Below are 24,164 nucleotides of genomic sequence, written 5' to 3'. Positions count from 1 at the left end.
GAATCCCACATCTGAATAATGGCTACATTTGATGATTTGGTTCCTCTAGTGTATGTGTCTTGTGTCAGTTGTGTGGCATGTTCAAGACACGAATCTGGTCATGCGTGTTGGAAGGCATATAGCTAAAGCACTTGAGCATGACTATCAATAAATATATTGGGTGTTGACATTGTTAACCCATTAGTGTTCATGTTAGATTTAGGAGAAGTTTTGAGATCCATATGACAAGGATGAGGTCGGGATAAAGATGAGTCCTCAAGAAACGGATTGATGTTCCTAGAGCATAATTGTTCTTGAGTAGATGTCAAACCCAAGTGATCGTGCTCATTGGATCTTGTGAAACCTAACAAAAGAGAAAGGGAAAAATCATGGAGATAGTTGATTTTCACGAGATGAAAAGCCTGTAAACAATATTGTTTTGTGATGCCAATGGAACTTGCATCAATCAAGGTAATTGTCACATTGATTCTCTCTCTCTTTTTTTTTTTTTGGATAAGGATGACCTGTGTCGAACATAGACATTAAATTCATTCATTCATAAGAAATTCCAAAAAGTCATTACAAGTACAGAAATAATTCTGTAGGACCTCTCCTAGCTGCCCAAGCAGCAATTTGCGTGCTTGACTATTAGAGACCCTTTTACCAAAATGAAAAGGAGTTCATGGAACTGAGATTACAAAAAATATTTGAACTTATTGGTCTCTATGGCCAAGGTGCAGTGTCAGGTCACTATGTCATAATAGTTTATTTAAGACTGCTGATATCTGTCAAGATGTGTGTGTGCTGAGATACGAGATGTGTGTCTGAACCTGGTTATAGAGGAACCGGACTCGCTGTCAAATATTTAAATTAAATGGACAACTAGAAGAATGTGTTTTTGTGTATGGGTAAAGGCCACGTTTAGTGATTAAAACAACAGCTCAAAGCTGTCTAGTGTTGTGTCCACCAGCAGCTTCAGTACCAAAATAACTAAAATTTAAACTGCACTGCAATTATGAAACCATAAGAAAACTGAACTACAATCTATATATCATTCCAAAATGTATACATAGAGGAAGTATACCATATATATACAATAATAACCTTTCAAGTTTGACACAGTACCAAAATATTTGAACTCTTGTTACAAGATAAGCATTCAACAACTATGTAAACACTATCCAAAGACCAAAATTATATACCATGTACTTGGATTTACCAGGCACCCCCAAAGGAAGATGCATTCTTGTTGATTCATATCATATCTATCTCCATCAATGAAAAACCACGTAATTCTTTGGCCAAGTAATAATGTCACACACCAAGCACGATATCTCCAAGTCTTCCGTCTCTTTTATACAATGGTGCAAAATCATCAAGTATCTCATCGATTTGTACATTATACAAATTTGGAGGTGTCGGTAAATAGGTTAATAGGTGCAAACTGCTCCAAGTGCAACCACAGTTTAAGAAAACTTGAAATAAGAGCATTAATGGAAAAAAAAAACAAGAAATAACTATACTAGAAAATGGCTTCGGACAATCCTTAGCAATAACAAACTGGAAAGATTTAAAACTCGCAGAATCAATACTACAAAAGTGGAAAATTCTGAAAAATAGCAGACTCACCCAAACTCGACCGATATAGAAATGGTTCCGAGCACTGTCTCCAATCAACAATGGTACGACTGTATTTCCTAAAGCTGAAATTACCCCATAATGAAATAAGTCCGGCAAAAGAACTTTAACTACATGGGTTGTCTGGCCGTGGAACGTATAACAAACTGGAAAGATATAAAAACTCGTTGATTCAATACAGGAAAAAGTGGAAAACTGTGAAAAAACGCAAACTCACCCAATCTTGACTGATGTGGAAATGCTTCTGAGCACTGCCTGCAATCAACAATCTACGATTGTTTTTCCCAAACTGAAGTTACCTTAGTTGTATAGATATCCATTATTTGGTTTAAAATCAAGATCCTGACCAAAAAGTGACTTAAAAAGAAAAACACAAAAACACAAATTTAATAATAATAATAACATATATACTTGGGGCATGGGAAGATAAAGAATGCATTCCCTATAAGAAGTCGTGGGTTGCAAAACTTTTAATATCATTTCCTCAAATTCTCTCAAAAAGCGTCTATATCGCGAAATAGATAATTAAAGTAAAACGTGTGAGGAAGATGAACGGGCAGCAACAACTTAAAGTCACCAATCTCGGTAGCGGCCATAAAGCGTACATCACCCCCCTGCAAGACTTTTTTGCTGGTGGTCCCACATCCATTATCTTGGGTAGAAATTTCTTTCCCGTTGGTTTCATCTGGTGTTTCCAATATTGTACTCTGGTCAGACTGCATCGGGTCACAATTAGTTTGGCAAGCTAGGCTGTAGCGATATAACCTTTTAGTTAGCAAAGACAGTAAAAAAGTTCAGCACCTTAGTAAACTTTTCCTTAGATATTGTGTTATCAATGTACTATGGGAAAATCTTCTCTATTGTGAATGATTCATACTTTTCCTTGTTACTGTAGATATTGATTTTAACTTGGAAAATATACGCTCTTTCTTCAAGTCGCTGCAGTTCTTTTCGAAGCTGAAGAGGTCCATTTTCCACATAAGCCATAATCCAACAAACAATTTTAAACCTGGCACAATTTATTATAGCATGCCTTTTGAAATGTTTGTAGGAATAAAGCAGGAAAAGAGGAAAGAAGACAAAGGATAGGTGTCGAAAGCGGATTAGGGCAAGGTTGATCAGGGAGGACTATATAAAGACCAGATGAAGAAGAAATAGATTCATTCAATTCATTGTGGAAAAAACTAGAAAAACATGAGAGAGAAAGAGATAACTAGAGTGATTGTAAACTTTATTTTTCTTAATCAATAAAAATCTTTAATTCAACTCCATTCAATCTATCATTTATCTATCAACATTGTGTGATCCAAGAGCATTCAAAGAAAGGTGTTCTGGGCAATCACATTGGCGCCGTTTGTGTATCGAGAACAAGAGAATTTCAGGTTTTCTTCTTCTACGATCCAGAATCCAGAGTTTTTCGTACAGTTTGAGTGAAAGAAGGGTGATAGAGAAGTGTGAATTGGGTTATAATAGCTCCCAAGAAAAGAACAAATAGCAAAAGAATGGATAACGATAATCAATCATACACAAGAAACACAGGAGCTTCAGGAAGTAGGAGACATCAGGAAACAAATATCGATGTTGAGATGTCACTTCAGGAAGTAGTGAAAAAATTGAAAGAAGTAGAGAGGCAAAATGCTATTTTACTGAAGGAGAATCAAGGGATGAAGAAAGTAGGTTTAAGTAATGCGGTGAGAGATCTTCATGAGGAAGAAGGGGAGGATTGTAGTTCAAAATCAGATAGTCATTATACTGGAAAGGCATCAGTAAGAAATGAAAAAGCTGCAGAAGTATCGCCAGTATCGAAAACTCCGATACCACAACCCATCACCAAAAAGATGATACAAGAGATGCTCCAAAAGCAGTTGGGAAATCAGAGTCTTGAAAAAACCTCAGCTTCGATAAGGAGACTGGCAGATGATGTCAGCAGAAATCCGATACATCAAAGTGTTGAGTTGATGCCTATTCCACTTAAGTTTAAACTTCCGAAATACACCCAGTATGATGGAACATCAGATCCGATGAACCATCTCTTTGCATACATGCATCAATTTTCGATATACAAGGGAACATCGTATTTGGATTCATTATTATGTAAGTCCTTCTCTTCAAGCCTGAAAGGGAAGGCATTGAAGTGGTTTTGTTAAAATATCATGTTATAGGGAGATTGAAGAGAAATTTTTTACCAATTATGGGCATCAACGAGTAAAACCAAAGCAAGTGTCGGCATTGTTCCAACTCAAGCAAGGAAAGAAAGAGTCTCTCAAAGGTTTCTTGTCACAGTTCAAGGCAGAAGCGCAGCTAGTGGAACATTTGGACGAAGCAGAAATGACAACGGTAATGACTTTTCAAACTGGATTAATTCCAGCGTCTGATATGCACAAGTATTTGCTTCGAAAGGATATCAAAACTTTGAGGGAACTGTATGATAAAGTCGAGAAAGATGTGCAAGTGGAAGAAGGGGTTCTATCAGCTTTGGTTCAACCTGTGTTACAAGTATCAGAGGCGAGTAACGCAGCTAAGGAGGAGAATCATCATAAATCTGATAAGAGGAAAGCTAATGATTCTTATCCAAAATCAGAAAATCAACCTTCATAGAAGAAGAAATTCGAGAAGTCGTTAAGAGAGGAGTTGGACCCATCTAATTGCATTGCTATTAATACTACATTGAAAGATATCTTAAGAAGAGTGGGAAAAGAGCCTTATTTCCAACATCCGACTCACAAACCTCGAGAAATCGCAGATAAGCCTTTCTGTAATTTTCACAAGATAAAAAATCACGAAACAAATAAGTGTCTATAGTTGCTAAGAGAGGTTGATCGATTAATGCGAGATGGAAAGCTCAGAGAATTCAGGGCTAACGCTAGACATGAAGTGGTGGCAGTGATAAATGACAAGCCTTTAGGAGTGATTAACATGATATATAAAGGAGTTATTCCGCAGAATAAGATCATAAGGGATAAAATTCAAAAGATATCGACGGTCAAGGAGGTGCTGGAAGTAAATATCGAGCCGACACCAGTAGATCCTGCTCTTATATCGGCAAGCATACCGAGAGCTATCATGTTTGTACCTGACGATCTATCAAAGGTAATGTTACCTCATGATAATGCCTTGTTGATTACTTTAAGGATATCAGGGTATGATGTTCAAAAGATATTGGTGGATTGTGGAAGCTCTGTCAATATTTTGTTTTGGAAAGCATATACGGGTATCGGATTTGATGAATTTCATTTGAAAGAGTTGTAGTTTAACCTATTTGGGTTCAATGGAACTTCGACAAGACCAGCTGGGGAAATAAAATTACCAGTAAGGGCAGGTCCACAAACAATTATGACTAAGTTTATAGTCATAAAGCATCACTCAGATCATAATGCTATTTTGGGAAGGAAGTGGATGCATGCCATGAGAGCAGTTCCAAGCATAGTACAAAATATCCCGATATATCGCGATATTTGGGGATATCTATCCAGATTTTAGAGAAAGATATATAAATATCACGATATGTTTAGAGATATATACGACTATAAATATCGGTGATATTTTGACGATATTTACGATATTTGTGATATTTGAGGATATTTGGGGATATTTTGTGTATATAACAATTTTATTTAATATTTACCATTATATTTCAAATAAATATAAATAATGTATCATGATATATCAATAAATATCCACAATATCCACGATATTTGTCGATATTTTGATATATCCACGATATTTACATGTGAAACAATGTCAAATATCCCCAAAGAGGAGGATATATCCACGATACATATCCAGAAATTGAATATCGATAAATACCTATATCCTGATATTTTGTACTATGGTTCCAAGTACTTTTTATCAAGTTATCAGATTTCCGACAGCTTATGGTCCACATGAGATAAAAGGGGATCAGTCAGAATATGAGAAGTGTAATTTTGTCACGGTGAAAGGTATGATGAAGGAGAAGAAAGTAGATACTGGGGGCGTCTTGGAAGACCCCAAATAGCAATTAATAGAAGATATATCTCTGAAATCCGATATTAAAGAACATCAGCCAGATTTTAGATTTACATCAGAAATGAAAACATAGATGGAGATAGTTCCAAGCAAAACAATGGAGGAAGTGCATAGGGTCGATATCGGTCAGAATAATGAAGGTTGTTTCACTTTTATCGGTACAGAAATGAGTGCATCTGTCCGAAAAGATTTGGTGGATTTCTTGCAAAGGAATAAAGATGTATTCATTTGGTCGATGGCTGATCTGCCAGGCATTGATCCTCTTATATGTTCTCATAAATTGAATATGCAAGAAGGAGCAGTTCCAGTGCATCAAAGGCATAGGAGAGTCAGGCTGATATATGCAAATGCGGTACAAAATGAGATACAGAAGATGTTGGAATATGGAATCATCAAAGAGATTGATAATTCAGAATGGGTCGCAAATATTGTTGTGGTCCCAAAGAAGAATGGAAAAGTAAGAATTTGTGTGGATTTCACAGATGTTAATAAAGAGTGTCCGAAGGATTACTATCTGATGCCAAGAATTGATGAGTTGGTGGATAGAACATCTGGTTTTGAATTGTTGAGTTTATGTGATGGTCATTCAGGGTATTTTCAGGTTATTATGTCAGTATTAGATCAACTAAAGACAACATTTGTTGTTGAAGGAGGTCTTTATTGTTTCATCAGAATGTCATTCGGTTTGAAAATGCAGGAGCAACGTATCAGCGTTTGGTGGAGAAAATGTTTAAACATTTGATTAAGCATATTGTGGAAGTATATATTGATGATATGGTTCTCAAGTCAAAAAAGGCAAGTGGTCATGTTAAAGACTTAGATACGGTGTTTCGAATATTTCGACAATTCAACATGAAGCTTAATCCCGAAAAATGTACTTTTGGGGTAAGTTCAGGAAAATTCCTTGGATATATCGTCACAAAGCGAGGTATCGATGTTAATCCAGACCAGATTCGGGCTATACAGCAGATGCCTTCACCAAGTACTAGGAAGCAAATCCAAAAGCTTACAGGCAGAATTGCAGCCTTGAATAGGTTTATATCTCGGACTTCCGATAGATGTAAACCTTTGTTCAAATTGTTGAAGAAGAATACAAAGTTCATATGGGATGAAGAGTGTGAAATGGCTTTCTCTGAATTAAAGAAGTATCTTCAAGAAGTACCAACTTTAATTAAACTAGAAGAAGGTGGCACTTTATTCTTATATCTTATTGTATTGGATTTCGCCATTAGTTCGGTACTCGTCAAGATAGAAGAAGGAGCTGAGCGACCAGTGTATTTTCAGTCTAAAACAATGCTCGAGGTTGAAACTTGCCTTATTTACAATCACACTCAGTGGTGGTGATGACAAATCTTCTTCTGAAGCAAACTTTAGCTAAGACAGCTAAGTTAGGCAGAATGGCGAAATGCTCAGTTCTTATTGATGAGTATGGAATTAAATATAGAAACAGAGTGTCGGAAAAAAGCCAAGTTTTGGCAGACTTTTTAGCAGATTTTCCTACTGAAGATGAAGATTGGAAGGCTGAAGAAGATAGTATTACATTTTTACAGGAGCCTGATAATGCAATGGATGAGGATGATCCATGGATGGGCTCAAATGGGTGGAGGCTATTCGTAGATGGATCATCAGGGAAAAAAAGGTGTGGTATCGGCGCTGTGCTGATAACCCCAGAAAACCAAAGATTGGAGTCAGCAGTTACTTTGGGTTTTCACGCTTCTAACAATGAAGTTGAATATGAGGCTCTAATAACAGGTTTGGAGATGGCTAAATAGCTAAATATCAAAGACTTATCGGTTTTCAGTGATTCTCAGTTAGTGATAAGTCAGATCAATGGAGGTTATGCAGCAAAATGCGATAACATGATCGATTATTTGAACTTTGTTAGATTGAAACTCAAGGATTTTAGGAAGATTAAGTTTCAGCACCTTGATAGGGGTGAAAACTGACATGTTGATGCTTTGGCATACGTAGCAGCTATGCTTGAAAATGAGGAAGGACGTCTGTTGCATATAGGTGTTTAGCAAACCCCAAGTATCGATATAAAACATTCGGAGGTGATGGAAATAGATACGCTGGGGGCGTCATGGTTAAGCAGCTATGTGTTGTTTTTGTTTGAGGGGAAAGTGCCAGAAGATAAAAATGGGGCTAGAAGGGTAAAAGCAGGAGCATAAAGATATCTACTAATTGATGACCAATTGTATCAGAAGAATCCAGGAGGTCCACATTTAAAATGTATATCGGCAGCCGAGGCTATACAAATTATTGCAGAAATGCATGAAGGGGAATGTGGGAATCATTCGACAAGAAGATCGTTGGCAAATAAGATAGTAAGACAGGGATATTTCTAGCCACAAATGTGACGAGACTGTCTTCAATATGCAAAAAAATGTATCCAGTGTCAGAAGCATGGACATGCCATTCATGTTCCAGCAGAAGAGTTACATTGTGTATCAAACCCATGGTCGTTTGCTTTATGGGGAATGAACATTGTTGGTCCACTAGTACCTAGAAAGGGGATGAAAAGGTTCATGCTAGCGGTAACTGACTACTTCACTAAATGGGTAGAAGCTATAGCCTTGCAACACGTCAAAGAACAAGATATCAGCGGTTTCCTGTTTAAATGAGTGGTTTGTAGATATGGGTTACCATATGTTATTATATCGGATAATGGTCCTCAATTTATCGGAGGAAAAGTAAAAGAGTTCCTAGAGTCATATAGGATCAAGCATTTTACATCGGCACCTTATTACGCTCAGGGCTATGGGCAAGCTGGAGTGACAAATAAGACCATCATGGATAATATCAAAAAGAAGCTGGAGGACAAGAAGAGTTTGTGGGTAGATGAGCTAAACAGTGTGTTATGGGCATACAGGACAACTCCGAGAGTAGCCACAGGGGAATCACCATTTACTCTAGCTTATGGTATGGAAGCGGTTACTCCAGCGGAGATGGTAGTGTCAACTTTAAGGACAATGATGGTAGAAAAGGGTTTAAATAACCAAGGAATGCATGCAGAAGTCTTAAACTTGGAAGAAAAAAGAGAACAAGCAAGAATGAGGTTTGACTCTTATCATAGATAGCTCAGGAAAGCATTCAACAAGAGAGTTAAAGAAAGAAGTTTTCAAGAAGGTGATTTGGTATTGAAAGAAGTCACGTAAGTAACAAAAGAAAAGGGAGCTGGAAAGTTGTCAGCAAATTGGGAAGGTCCTTACATTGTCCATAAGGTGGGAATAAATGGAGCATATTATCTGAAGAAAGCTGATGGTGAATTGCTAGCAAAGCCTCAGAATATCAATAATGTTAAGATATTCTATCAATAATGTATTTGTCAAGTTTTACAAGGAAGTGAGGTATGTACAAAGATGGTTCAATTCAATAAAAAAGTTCAAATTCAAAATAAAAGTTGTTATCTTATGAATGTTGTTATTTTATGATAAAAAGTCCTGGTATCGACAGAAATATTGATATCAGACATATCGTCAAAAGTCCTGATATAAAAAATCGTGGCAGATATCAAGCATAAGAAATCCTGCTATCGACAGAAATGTTGATATCAGGCATATTGTCAAAAGTCATGATATCAAAAACAGTGGCAGATATCAGGCATAAGAAGTCCTGCTATCGACAGAAATGTTGATATCAGACATATCGTCAAAAGTCCTGATATAAAAAACAATGGAAGATATCAGGCATAAAAAGTCCTAGTATCGACAGAAATGTTGATATCAGGCATATCGTCAAAAGTCTTGGTGGTAAAAAAAAGGGCGATATCGGGCATAAAAGTCCCGGTGTCGATAAAGAAATGTTGATATCGCGAAAAAAGTCCCCGTATCAACAGACGTGTTGGTATTAGGCATATTATCAAAAGTCCTGGTATCGACAGAAATGTTGATATCAGGCATAAAAAAGTCCTGGTATCAACAGACGTGGTGGTAATAGGCATATCGTCTAAAGTCCTGATATCAAAAACAGTGGCAGATATCAGGCATAAAAAGTCCTGAGATTGACAGAAATGTTGATATCAGGCATATCGTATAAAGTCCTGATATCAAAAACAATGGCAGATATCAGGCATAAAAAGTCCTGAGATTGACAGAAATATTGATATCAGGCATATCGTCAAAAGTCATGATATCAAAAATCGTGGCAAATATCAGGCATAAAAAGTTCTGAGATTGACAGAAATGTTGATATCAGTCATATTGTCAAAAGTCCTGATATCAAAAACCGTGGTAGATATCAGGCATAAAAAGTCCAGAGATTGACAGAAGTGTCGGTATCAGGCATATTGTCAAAATCCAGGATAAAGCAAGAGAGCAAAAAAGTTATGATACAATTTACAAGCAATGATGCATGAAAGATCATTCAAACGATAAAGTTATGTCGTTATGCTTTGTTTTCTATTGTAATAATGATTATTTGGTTCAAGGCATATCGAAAATGTCATTTTATGTTGATACAAGTCTAAGTATCACCGATACTCTCTTTTTGGTTGATAATATCAAAAATTTCATTTTCTGCTGATACAAGTCTAAGTATCGCCGATACTCTATTTTTGATTGAGGGTATCGAAAATTTCATTTTCTATTGATACAAGTCTAAGTATCGCCGATACTCTCTTTTTGGTTGAGGGTATCGAAAATTTCATTTTCTGTTGATACAAGTCTAAGTATCGCCGATACTCTCTTTTTGGTTAAGGGTATCGAAAATTTTATTTTCTGTTGATACAAGTCTAAGTATCGCCGATACTCTTTTTTTCGTTGAGGGTATTGAAAATTTTATTTTCTGTTGATACAAGTCTAAGTATCGCTGATACTCTCTTTTTGGTTGAGGGTATCAAAAATTTCATTCGTTATTTGATATAAGTGTAAGTATCAGCAATATGCAAGTTTGGTGGAGGGAATCTAGAAGTTCATGCAAGTGTTGTCGTTGATACATTCTTTGGGATTGAGAAATGGAAAAAAACATAATTGAAGCATTCAGAACCAATCAGAAACAGAAGGAACAAAAGTTACTAATAAAGAAAGAAAAAGATTGTAGCAGAATTGGTGCAGTTACAATTTTCCAGTACCACATAGTAATGTCGACTAAATATCAGCTTTAAGAGGGAGGGGTACTAAGGAGACCATCTATCTCAGCAAATTCATTATTGGGGGTGATATTAGCACAAACATGAGAAGCTGCAGTGGTTGGTACTTCAGGATTGATGGGAGGCACAGATACAGGGTCTTGGACAGCAACATCAAAGGGAGTGACTCCATGGGCTATAAGAACATCATGTGGTATATATGGTCTGAAGGCTGTTAGTTGGTCACCTAGAATATTCAAAGTAGTAACGACTTCATTAAATTCAGCATCAGAAGCATCCTTGTACTTCGCCTCCTCTATAGTGAAGTTGTCAATAACCTGCTTAAGAGTTTCGGCATGTTCAACAATTTTTTGTTGTAAAACCTTCTCGGCAGTTTCAACACTAAGTCTCAAGTTAGTCTTCAATTGATTATTCTCATTTTTTAACTAAATAGTTTCTTTGGTCAACCTAGTCACTTTTCGAGTTAGCTTGTCAAGTTCCTTTTTCTGAGCATCAATGGTTTTTTGAAAACGATTGATATCCAAATCTTACGTATAGTGGAGATCAAATTGAGCCAGGGCATTTACCTTAGCCTACGGAAAACATATAAGCAGCTAGGAAAATGTTGATTAAGCAATATTAGGAAAAGCAAGTATGAGTACCTTTTCAATGAAGTCACAAAAATTTGTCAAGTAATCAACAGAAGTCACTTTGCGCATCGCGAGTTTATCCATAGGAAGAATGCAGTTAATAGAGAGTGAAACACCCAAATCCTTAAGTGGATTTTCACCAAAGAGTGATGCAGTTAAAGGGATATCCTGTCCATTAATTAAATGGAAGACATGACTAAAGATGGTACTAGGATCAGCAGAAGGAACAGATTCAAGAGTTTGGCTAGGAGCAAGACCACTCTCTCCCCAATGAGTTTTGCGCTTCTTGGAACTAGTCTGACTAGGATTACTTTGGGAGGAAGTAGTAGATTTATCTTAGGGAGCAGCAGGTAGATTAACCTTAGCCGGAGCAGTCAGAGGCTCAGAGGAAGGGACAGATTGCTTGTCTTTAGGAGCTTGAGCTGATACAGGTTCAGAAGCTTTCTGTTTGTTCTTATCGGGTAAAAGGCAACCAATATTGGGGTTCACGGACTTTCGAGCCATATCTGTATACAACAAAAGATGCTGATCAAATATATTTTGTAAAATGGGATATTCATAAAAGTCAGGGACTTCCTTTTTAATTTGGGGAAAAAGATTGGGAGTCATGTCAAGATTGTTATCTAAATAATCAAAGAAACATGGGGGATGATGAGGAGGCAGTTCATGCATAGCAAAGGAAGACATAAGGAAAGAAGGGTCATCTGTGGGATTTTCCTAGGGAGATTGAGTGAAAGTTGGAGACTGGCCCATTTTTTGAAGAGCTCAACTCTTAAGAATGAAAAGAGGTTCGCGATAGTTTTTGTTATTAGGAAGGGGAACAGTGACTTTGGGTTCTTTTCTGCATCAGCCCAGTACGCGCATTGATTTCTTTTTCAGTCCCTTACAAAAGTTTGAGTACTCTATCTGAGTTCCCACGCGCTTTGTCAAAATGAGGAAGGAAAACTGAAAAGAGGCAGAGAGGTTGGGGTCAGAGGGGAATTCCGATATATAAATATCAAAAGTAAATCAAAAGAAGGGTATACCTGAAGTGTTGAAGACTTGATATTTTAAGGGAGGATTCGCCGGAGTGTCGGCACTTTCCCATGCACCCATAACAACGATAGGATTCTATGTCCATTCTTTGTTGCTTTTACGATTCTGCCGAAGGATATCCCTAATGTTTTTCTGGGTATATTTTTTGGGATAGAAATATCCAATATGCTTTTCACAAAATCTATAGTGCATAAGGATATCAGACAATCTAATTCTATCAGCTTCATAGTTTTCGAGGGAGAGATGGCTATTGTAATAATTACAGACAAACATTAATCTCCAAAAGTTACCCATACCCTGACCAGGGGAAATGTTTAGATAGTTTAACACTTCATGATAGAGGTTGGTCAGAGGAAGTCTTAAACCAACGACGATTTGGCCGACAATAACAATAATCCCTCGCTTGGTACCACTTTGACATTGGGTGAAGGTTCGGGTACCAGCATAATGTTGGAGGTAAAGGGTGGATGGAATTTGATAGGCAGCTTGAACTAAAGCTAAGTTGGGTCTTTTGATGAAAAAAGCGCTAAGTCCATGTCTCCATTGACTCTTATCTTCAATAGTATCACGCTCAGATTCAGAATCAGTAGCGGCGAAAGGATGACAAGGGACTCCTTCTATGACATAAGATAACTCCCAAGAAATATGAGGTCGTTCGGTGTTAGCAAAAGTGGAGGCAAAAGCATGGCTATCGAGTCTATCACCAGAAAGGGTATCGCCACTATTGACTCTAACATCAGAAATGGTGTCCTCACTTGCCATTGAAGGGGATATAAGCAAAGAAGGGATGACAAAGGTATTCTTTTTTAGTATCGAAAATTTAATATATATAACACATCATTAATATAGTATTAGAGTATCAGAAAATGCGATATGTATGGTGGGCATATCGGAAATATTGAAATAACAATTTCCATATTGATATATCCGATAGTCATAACAGTATGAAGAAAAATACATGATTAAAGCATCTTATGTAAAGGAAGATGCAAACTTTTACATAGTTAAAAGTTTAAGATAGTGTGGTGTACCATCACATAAGCACGAACATAAAAACATAGACAGATTTGGAAATTTTAAAAACCAACTTTAAAACCCTCCAAATGTCGTTTCGTTTTCTTGCAAAATAAGTATATATCAATGCTGGTTCTAGATAATTTAACCAAGTGCAGGGGAAAATAAATATACCTGGATGAATGCAAGAAAGAGTTTCTTCTTTGGAGAACAAGTTGTAATGCTGGAAGAGTGAAAAGTGAAAAGACTTGGAGTTGTGAAGAAGCGTCTCTAAGAAGCTAGGGAAATGAAACGGTTGATTTTTTTTTTAATGTTTATATTCAAAGAAATGGATCAGGTGGTTATATGGGCCCAAATAAAACCGCTTCTCGAAAAATTGAAATTCAAAGCGAGATTTCAAGTTTTCGAGAGGGGGCGATGTAGTGGGCAAATATCGCGCCCTCAAATATGTTATCTGATATTTCAAAACTTGAGATATCGACATAAAAGTCAATATCTCCATATATTTCGGGGTGGTGTTTAAAATGTTTGCAGGAATAAAGCGGGAAAAGAGGAAAGAAGACAAAAGACAGGTGTCAAAAACGGATTGGGGCAAGGCTAATTGGGGAGGACTATATAAAGACCAGATGAAGAAGAAATAGATTCATTGTGGAAAAAACTAGAAAAATAGGAGAGAGAAAGAGAGAACCAGAGCGATTGTAAACTTTCTTTTCCTGAATCAATAAAAATCTTTAATTCAACTCCATTCAATCTATCATTCATCTATCAACATTGTGTGATCCACGAGCATTCAAAGAAAGGTGTTCTAGGCAATCACAGTATTTATTTTTTTGCTCAAAAGAAATAGATGTGGAGTGTGGACGACTAAAGAGAAAATACAAAAATTACTTCATGGAAAAGAAAAAAATAAAATATTTTACACACCTATCGATCGGTCCAACATTACATTATGCACATACTGTTCTAGTGACAATTTTCTTACTATGTTCGCACGAAGTGTAGAACCACTTACTATTGGGGACGTAATTTATGGTGGCCTTGCAAGTGTACATTGCTCCCTAAACAAACGGAATAAAGTAATGATGGTTGTGTTTAAATGAACCAATGGATCAACAATAGTTCAACACGTCTAAATCATTTACCACGTGAATATTTAAGGTGGTAGTGTTTCAAATGGGCAAATGAATGAACAACTCGACACGTATGCATCACTAAGCACATACTCTACATGATCGATCCCTTCCCATTTCCTTCAATTTACCTATTTTAACCCTTCTATTAAACAGGAGCTCTTGCTCAGAAAACCCACCAGATTGAGCAAGATCCTCCAGTTCAACCACTATTTTTGTTGTATCAAAGTTGTAAGTAAATGCTAGTATATAGATCGAGCTGTGAAAAGTAAGAGAGAACGTTGACTGCCATTGGGAGAATATCATATCCCAAAAGCAACTAATCAGTGCACTATGCGCTAAACGCAATGCGCTGATCAGTGGATTCCCCTGAGCATGATTTCATATTTCATCCATAAGTCGCAGTTAACATATGTTTAAAAAAAATAAAAATAAAATGAGCATCCCCCAGGACTGAACTTCAATGGTAAAAAGAAAAGAAAAGCAAACACGCAAATACTTAATGTTTTTATTCTAACAAAGCCTGCTTACTACAGAAGTAAAATACAGCCTAAGTAGATATTGACAAAGTGAACATTCCATGTTTGGGTAACAATGTATAGCATTAAATGTAGCCAGCTCAATCATCAAACAAAGGGGAAGTTCTTGCTGTGAAGGACTTTACAATGTATGATGTGGAATAGAAAACCCACATCCTCCACTTGCCATAGCAACATGGTCACATTTTCTACAACAATACATCTCTACACTATATAATAGCCGGGTCTTTAGGAACCACACTTCTTAACCAAATAGGCTATTTCTAATCTCTCATGTTTTACAATTTAGAAACATCTCCCTCAATTATTCACTTCAGCTCTCTCCATTTTAAGTAATTTGCAAAAAACTCATTCACCTCACTGAAATTAGAATTAGCTTTCATATTATTTAAAATAATTTAGAAAATCTCCTTCACATCACTGAAATTATAATTAACCCTTCTTAATGTTTTTATATTGTTTTTTAAAGATGTTAAAGCAACAGGTTTAAAATTTTGAAAAAAGCCAATGCATAGCACGGTTCGCATACTTGTACTAAACTAACATAGACGCAAGAGTTTGTATAAAGTTGGCAAAACACAGGAGAGACAATATTATTAGAATTGAGAAAATCCCATAACATCACAGCGGAAAATTGGAAATAAAAAGTCGGCAAAACACAAAACACAGGAAAGACAATACTTTACCATTGTTTGAAGTCCTTCACATCTTGGATATCCATGTCTATATAAATCTTGGTGCCACTAAGAGATGAGAGCCCAATCTTGCCTACAACACAAAATTATTCAAAATAATTTGTAGAAAGTCATTTAAAATAACAATCAAGGAATGCTTTAAAAAAAAATGAAAAAAAGCCCAAAGCAAAATCACCTTGATAATTGCCTACTTTTAGTGACGTCACAATGATCACTACATTGGGTTGTTCTCTGTCATACCTCCCCACAATGTAACTGGCATCTCTGACCCACTTAAAAACAGGGAAATACCCATCATAGGCTAACCCAATACACGCATTGTGAAGAAATGAAGTCTTGACTAATAATAATAATGATAATAATAATAATAATAATGTTACCCTTTTATTCATGATCACGTACGAATTCTCTCAAAAGCTTCCCAACAACTTTTCCAACTTTTCCAAAAAAATTCAATACACCAATCACATCTATTATTTTTATATCAAGGAGAACATTAGAAAATACCCCAATTTCCAAAAAAAATAAAATAAAATAATAATAATAATAATTTTTTAAAAAAAATGGCATATTTGCATATAGTGATTCACTGGTTAGAAAAGTTATTTGGCGTGCTTTAATGGGGACGGTGTCAAATTCGAAAAATTTGAACATGTGCTTTGATATGTCATTGGTTGCTTCAGTTGTTATCTTGACTAACATCCCTTCTTTGAAATGGATTTTGTAAGTATACTTGACTGGGTAGTAGTGCTTTGCAAAAACAACATCAAACATCTTCAAGGTGTAGACATTTCCCGAGGAAGTCTTCTTTGACAACGAGTAGTCCTTTGCAAAAACAATGTCAAACTTCTCCAAGGTGTAGACATTGCCCTCCTAGACGAAGTCTTCTTTGACAACGCCATCAAAATAGTGGAAGTCTTTTTCGTACAAAATGGCGTGTATTTGATAACCCTAACCCCAACATGAAAATTAATCAAGGTGTAAACATAAATAATAATATATTGAACAAGAAAACTAATCCACCCATGGACAGTCTATAGTAACATAAATATACCCAACACGACCCACTGCCTCGATTTAGTAGAAATATATTTATGTCCAACAATTTAAGAATATAGGCGAGGTAGGCATGCGAAGTTATAACCATCACGGTCAGAGGAAAGCTTATAACAAAGTCAGAGCCTGGGTCGATAGCGTTCTATGTTGGTTGCTTTGACTAGAACATAGCTTCGTCCCAAAACTCAAGCTCCAAAGTAAAACTTAGCTGCGCTAATAGCATAAACTATTTCATTGTAAAGCTAGCATGGACAAACTGTATGTCGAAATAGTAAGTCTTTAAGCCAAAATTTTAAGGATATAATTAAAATCAACAAGAATTATGAAATGGAACAATATACGTATGCCTTAATCAACTCCAAGTCACTAACACAGGGCCGACCCTGAGATTTGAGAGGCCTTAGGCGAGCTCTCAAAGCGGGGCCTTAAGCTTTAACAAAAGAAAGAAAGAAAAAAATTATATAGGCAATTTTTTTTTTGTTATTTATTTTGAAAGTAGGGGAAATTAAATCTAACCACACCAAGTCACGAACTAATTACATCAAGTAAAGTATCATCGAAAATTTCCCCGTCTCACAGTTTTAGCTGCAAAATCAGTTATTACATTTGCATAGTCAAACTCCTCTGCCAAAGCTTTTTCAATAGATAACATAGCTAATCCATTTAATCTATCTTGCGACATGGTCGATCAAAGGTAAGACTTAATCATCTTCAACTTTGAAAAGCTCATCTTCGCAGAAGCAACTGTAATGGGTATAGTTAATAATATTTTGTAAGCAATCCACACATTTGGAAAGCAACTAGCCCTTAAGTTCAAATGGTTTAGCACTTCAATTGCCTTCTTTGCGTTATCCGGTAAAATTTCTTCCAAGAGTTGCAATTCCAAAAATAACTCTGTCTCGTCAATATCAGAAATGTTGTCATGTTGCAGAAACTCAGCTAAGTTTCCACAAGAAGCCTTTAAACTATTTTTGTCTATAGACTTCAGCTTTTCCAAATTAAACAAGAACCCAAAATGTTTCTCATATACTTGAAACTGTTCAAACCTACTCTTAAGAGAAGAAAGAGCTTGGTCAACAATAAAAATGAAGTAGTTGACTCTAAATGATTCTTCAGCTGACTGTGGCACTTCTTTATCCACGTTTTCATCAAATTGTCTATTTCTACGAATGTTACGTTTTTCACAAAAAATAGGCTCAATTTGCATAGCACTTGCAACTTCTTTAGCTTTTATCATTGCTTCTTCAAATTCGGTTTCTCTATACTTTTGAAAAAAGGAAATCAACCTTTGCAGTTCACTAATAGGGACATCAATCTGCATATCTTCATTTTGTAAGAGTTTGCTAACAACATTAACACCATTCAATATCGTGTGCCAAACAATCATACCAATCAAGAACTCAAAATTCTCAATATCATGTGTGGCTAGGGACTCAGCTTCACTCTTAGTCTTCAGATCATCACTAGTATCCATTAATTCAACTAAAGCATCTCTTATTTTTGGAGCTTGACTTCTAATCGCTTTAACACTTTCCACACCACTTTCCCAACGTGTTTGTGACAATGCCTTCAAAGTAAGATTAGGACCTCTTTTCACATGTTATTTGAAAACTTCCCACCATTTTGTAGAAGAAGAAAACAATATATATACACGTTGCACCACTCCGAAAAAGGACATAGCTTTAGAGCAAGAGTTAGCCGTATCACACAATGCAAGATTTAGACTATGGCAACCACATATAAAAAGCTATAGGATTTATTTCGAGCAATCTTTTTTGTACGCCTTTGTATTTGCCTTTCATATTAGATCCATTGTCATAGCCTTGTCCCCTTACATCATTAATATCAAGTTGAAGAGTGCTCAATACAACTTTTAGCTCATTAAAGAGTCCCAAACCCAATGTTTTGCCCACCTTCATAAATTCTAAAAAAACTTTTCAATCTTAACTAGATTTGTTGAGACATCCACACATCATATCACCAGCGACATTTGTTCTTCATAGCTTGCATCTGGAGTGCAATCAAGAATAACTAAAAAGTACTTAGCCGCTTGAATTTTCTTAAGAATTGCATTTTTCACCTCACCTGCAAAAAAAATTATGATAACTCTTATAGTGATAGAATGTCATGGATTATCTACCCAAAAGAAAATGCATTAATAACGTCACCTGCTAACATCTGAATTAGTTCATTCTGAATGTTGTGGCCAAGATAATGATAGTGAATTTCATGACTTTCAATACGTCGAATGTGCTCTTGCAATATTGGATCAAATTTTGCAATCATTTCAATCATGCTAAAAAAAATACCATTGTTTTCTTCTTTAATCTTTTTTTCTCGATTGATTTGTTGCTGCACACTCTTATCGATTGTTTCATTCTTTCCTAACCTATTTTCTAACTCACACCAACTATTCAAGTGTCTTTTGTGCTTAGTACTTTGTTCATGTTTTTGAAGCTTTTCACCAAGATTTTTCCAATTTAAACATCCTTCACTATCCAATTGAGAAAGCCTTCCTCGTTGCTTGAACAACTTACAACAAAAACAAAATACCCTGTCCACCGAATGAGAATAAACAAGCTACTTTCGATCCTGCTTCAAACCATTATCCATACGTCGTATGTAGTGGAAGGTTGAAAAATGTTTACCTTCATCATCTCTAGGAAAATCAGTAACATTGTCTCTTATTGGACCTTTTTCGACTAATAAATCCCTATATTTCTGATCAATCTTATCCCAATTTGCCGGATCAAAATAGTTTGTCGGTCCATATTCTCCATTCTCATTCATAGTTTCATTAAGTTCTTCTTGACTTTCAATATTCAATTCATTGTCTCTTCATCTTCAGCATTTACTCTCGCTTCTAATTCAACATTATTCATCTTCTCTTCAGCTTCAACATTTGATCTCTCTTCAAATTCATCATTCCCCCTCTCGTCATGTTCCATATTCACTATATTTTCAAGCTCCTCATGCACAATATCTTCATTAGAAGTCTCTATTTGTCCACTAGTAGAAAGAAATTTAAGAATACTTCCCGCCTGAGATTGAGCAAGTTCTTCTTGTTTTTTCTCTTAGCACTACCCGATGGATATTTTCTAGCACTACTCATGATACTAACCACTCAATAGAATTTCTGAACAACAAAGATTAGCAAGTAAGACAACTAGCTTAAAACACTTTTCAAACTTTTGAGTCATTCAAAATATAGCATACATAAAACGAAAAATTCAATCAAATTCATATAAGATTATTGCTATAAAAAAATTCAATCAAATTCATCCAATTTAAAAAGAAAAAACAATAAATAGAGAATTGAGAAGGGTTAAAGGTTAAAGGAACATACAAAGCATGTATATTGGGAGCACCTCTGTTAGCGTAGCAGTCTTGTTTGCAACTCTTCAAAGACTAGTGGTTCTCTCTTCTATTTGTTTTTTTAGTTTCTCTGTTTCTTTTAAACTAACCTTAAACAATTAAACCCTTCGGTTTTTTTGAAATAGAAAAGACGAAAAGAGAAGACCTCCAGGAGACTGAATAGAACCGTATTGTTTAGTTTTGCTTTTTGTTGGTTGGGCTTAAATCAGTTGGGTCAATCTAATGTTTGGATATGGGCTTTATTAGATAGTGGGTGGAGAATTGGGGCCTTTTTTTTGTCAACAAGTGGGGGCCCTAAGCGGTCACCTAGTTGGCCTTGCCCCAGAGCCGGCCCTGCCTGCAGCTTGAACCCCACTAGTTACGCAGGTTTAGACTAAGCTCCATTTGGAATCGGGGAGAAGCAGCTTATAAAATGGTTTTCACCACATTTCCATTTGTAAAAAGCAAGTAAAGAGCTATAAATCAGCAATTCCAAATGGGGAGCTTAACCAAAGAGGTGGTGGGACCATCCCTTTCAAAGTAGTGAAACACTCAAAAAGCTCTTTTCATTTTCATAAATTAATATGTAACGCATAAGCTGATAAGAGCCCAAAACTGTAGTTTTAACCCTATAACAGTCATACTTTTAGACCAATTATGTGAGTAATAATTAAGAGTTAACACTGATTACGTGTTTTTATGCATTTCAGGTTTCAAAGTCCATTATGTGCAGAAATGTGCCACTTTAGCGAGATAAAGGAGCTAAGGTCGGTTACTAAGGAGTTCCGTGATTAAAGGCCTAGATTCAAGAAGACAAAGCCTTCCTAAAGCCCGGTCAAAGCTGAAAAGTCGACACGGCGAAACAAAGACACAAGTCGTGAGAACTCCGAAGGCCGTATCTTTGGACTCAGACCTCGGAATGGGGCCTACCTTATGTCAAAACGACCGTCTCGGAAAGAGCTTTCCAATGGTCCAAGCCTTGTCCCAATCATAGGAGCAAAAGTGGACGAAAAGTCTATTGAAGCCAATTGTAGCTGAAGAGGCCTTTTTGGACTGAAAATATTGGGTTTTGGGCCTGATTCTCTGGCCCAAAACATGGCTCCAAGCCCATGCACGATTTTTGGATCTGGACATATAAAAACAAAAGCTTAGCTCTTGGTTAATGGTAGCTAGTTAGACCTAAAACAATATAGATAATTCTAGATCTAGTTTAATTAATTAAATTAAGTTTTAGTTCCATTTTCAATTCTTGTTTTAGATTAAGTTTTTGAATCATTGTTCTTGATTGATTAGATAAATAAAATAGTTATTTTATCAATTTCGAATTGTGTTATTTCAATCTATTAGATCTAGTTTTAATTATTTGTGGTTACCATTTCTTAGTTGTTAATTAGAATTTAATCATTGTTTAATTAGATTAGTAAATTTCAAATCTTGATAATATGTGTAGTTTAGATTCATATGGGAATGATTGCGGAATGATTCAAGGCTAAAACCTCCATTAGAGGGGTTGATGAAGCCTTGATGAAAACTTAGTGGTATAGTGTAGAAGCATTGTAGAGTCTATTCCAATCTAGAAGGTCATGATTCGCCATGAGAATGGGTGGACGACCTCACATGCTAGTTAGTACTTTCGGTAGAAATGCCATGAACACTAGGGATTAGAACTTCGAATTTCTTCTTTAAGAACGTAAGAATCGAGATACAAGAATCTATGCTAGGTTATTAAGTTGGATTTGAGGTGGATTCAATTCCCTCTAATCCTTTATCTAGATTCAAAACAATCATATTGGCATAACATTCGTAGTTAGATTCAACATAATCACTTTCATATAGGTATCGTAGTATAACACACCTTCGTAAAGCTGTCATTGACTTAAAGACTGATCAATTACACTAGAAAACAATTCCATGCTAGAGCACTAGGAGTGGAACGAACTTCTTACTCCACTATATCTCAAGGGATTGAGAGTAGAAACTTTGATAAATATAGACTCATAAGATTAGTTTTAGTTTACTTATGTTTTGAGATTCAACGTTCATTTCGTAGGTAAACTATCAAATTTTACCTTTATCAAATGGCGCCGCTGCCATCTTAGTTGCACTTTAGCATTATTTTCATAGTAAAATTAGTCATTTTTAAAGTTCCATTAAACCCACCCACCCTTGTTTGATTCATACTGTGGTTATCCGTTTTGAGCAAAAAAAGTTCCGACAAATTTACCGAAGACCGGCGCTGTAAGGATGACTGCCTCTATAGTCGGAACACGACGAGCGACCATTCCCTCGACCCCGAAGCGACCCGACCTATTTTACTGGACCACGAGCGACCAGCCTCACACCGAAGCGACCGCGCTTAAGTCATCGAACAAGGACCGCGATCACGCTTCTATCCGAAGCCTGCTAAGCCAAAAATCCCGGATTTCAACAGTTTGTTTCAAACTTCGATTTTTAAGTTTTTCAGTGTTCTAACTTGTTATTTACACTGAACACGCGTAAACAAGACGCTATTCATAAGCGAAGCAAGGACGCTATCAGGTATTCCTTTCTTCCATACCTCGCATCTCCAGTTAGAGGCTCATACTAATATATCAAGATTGTTTGGATTGTTTTAGATGTTTAGACTTAGACTTGCATGAGATTAAGGTCCGGCCGGGAGAAAAACACCGAACGTAATTAACCATCAACAAACAAACATATTGAGTATACCAATCACTACACCTCTAACTACTATCCCACCAACCATACGACATAATGGTTTTGAAAGAGAGACTCCTCTCTCCGACTTCTACAAAGCTTTGGCGATAGCCCTAAATCTTGCATCGTTCTAGCGGACCCAGTGGGGATTTTTGAATCCCCAAACATATTTAATTTGTTACCCGTTTTCCATGGTTTAGGCCATGAAAAACCTTACCAACACATGCATAGGATTGAACAAGTTCTTACAACATTCCATCATCCTACGGTTGGTGCGGAACAAATTAAACCGAGTGGTATTTCCTTCACCTTAGCCGATAAGGCAAATATCTTGGTTAACTTGCCCAAGCGCTAACTCTGTGGACTCGTGGGCTAAACTTGTTCACCTATTTATGGAACATTTTACCCACCCCTAAAGACGGATGAGATGCTTTCCAAGATTCATTTTTTCCGGCCGTAATCCTCACGAATCATTTTAAAGAGGCTTGGAATCGTTTCACCGATCTGCTTATAGAGTGTCCACACCATAACCTAGCAAAAAGACACGTTAGTTCGTGCCTTTTCAAAGGACTTCAACATCACCATAAAGAAGTCCTTGACATAATGAATGGGGTAGTTTCCTAAGTAAAGGAGCCTCGGAGGCTTACAAATTTTTAGAAGAACAAACTAAACGCAATAACAATTGGGGGTGATGATATCCCCCTCTGCTAGTTCTTCTTCAACAGCTTAAGGCAGCGGTATGTTTGAGATGAAACCCGATCCGAACTTAAAAATTTAATCGAATCTCTAACTGAAAAGATAGAGGCTATTTCTATTCAACAAAAGCCTATTCCCGCCATGAATGTCAACTCCAACCCATGTAATTTCTGTTTGAGTCCCGAGCACCCTGACTCTATTGTCCTCTCATATGAATGAACAACAACAATTAGAGCAAGATAATGTTTGCTCCATTAATAACTATCCTATTCCTAATGCCCCATGGAGACAACATCCCAACTTTAGTTGGCGAAACAATCAACAAGTTATACCTCCAGGGTTTAATAACCAAAATGTTAGGCAAGCAAACAACTATAATCAAGCTCCACCTAGGCAAAGACAGGGACAAGGTCAAGGAAATTATAATAATTATAACAACCAAGTGCAACCACGACAAGGTGTAGCACAAGGTCAGAGTAATTATAATAGTTATAATACCAATAGAGGTATCGTTCCGGTTAACAATAGTAACTATCAAAACCCACCCATAAATAATCAACGTGAGATAGTTCGGTCGCACCACCCGACTACTACACCTACACAAC

At 36.5% G+C, this 24,164-nt stretch overlaps 1 protein-coding gene and 1 long non-coding RNA gene across 2 annotated transcripts; both read right to left on the bottom strand.

The window, feature by feature from the left end:
* Positions 1 to 1,007: 1,007 nt before the first annotated feature.
* On the bottom strand, positions 1,008 to 2,507 carry LOC147493358 (uncharacterized). The gene is made up of 2 exons (XR_015197381.1): positions 2,419 to 2,507; positions 1,008 to 2,333 (listed from the first exon to the last, which is right to left on the bottom strand). It is a non-coding gene; the product is annotated as an uncharacterized LOC147493358 (long non-coding RNA).
* Positions 2,508 to 17,500: 14,993 nt separating this feature from the next.
* On the bottom strand, positions 17,501 to 19,602 carry LOC147493357 (uncharacterized). The gene is made up of 3 exons (XM_086567834.1): positions 19,461 to 19,602; positions 18,794 to 18,897; positions 17,501 to 18,379 (listed from the first exon to the last, which is right to left on the bottom strand). Exons 1-3 carry the CDS (start codon positions 19,600 to 19,602, stop codon positions 17,501 to 17,503), a joined length of 1,125 nt encoding a protein of 374 aa, XP_086423960.1.
* Positions 19,603 to 24,164: the final 4,562 nt, after the last annotated feature.

This window comes from Coptis chinensis, chromosome 6 (assembly GCF_015680905.1).
Source record: "Coptis chinensis isolate HL-2020 chromosome 6, ASM1568090v1, whole genome shotgun sequence".
Lineage (NCBI taxonomy): Eukaryota > Viridiplantae > Streptophyta > Magnoliopsida > Ranunculales > Ranunculaceae > Coptis > Coptis chinensis.
Note: the sequence above shows the minus strand (reverse complement) of the source record. Positions and strands in the feature narration are given on the sequence as shown.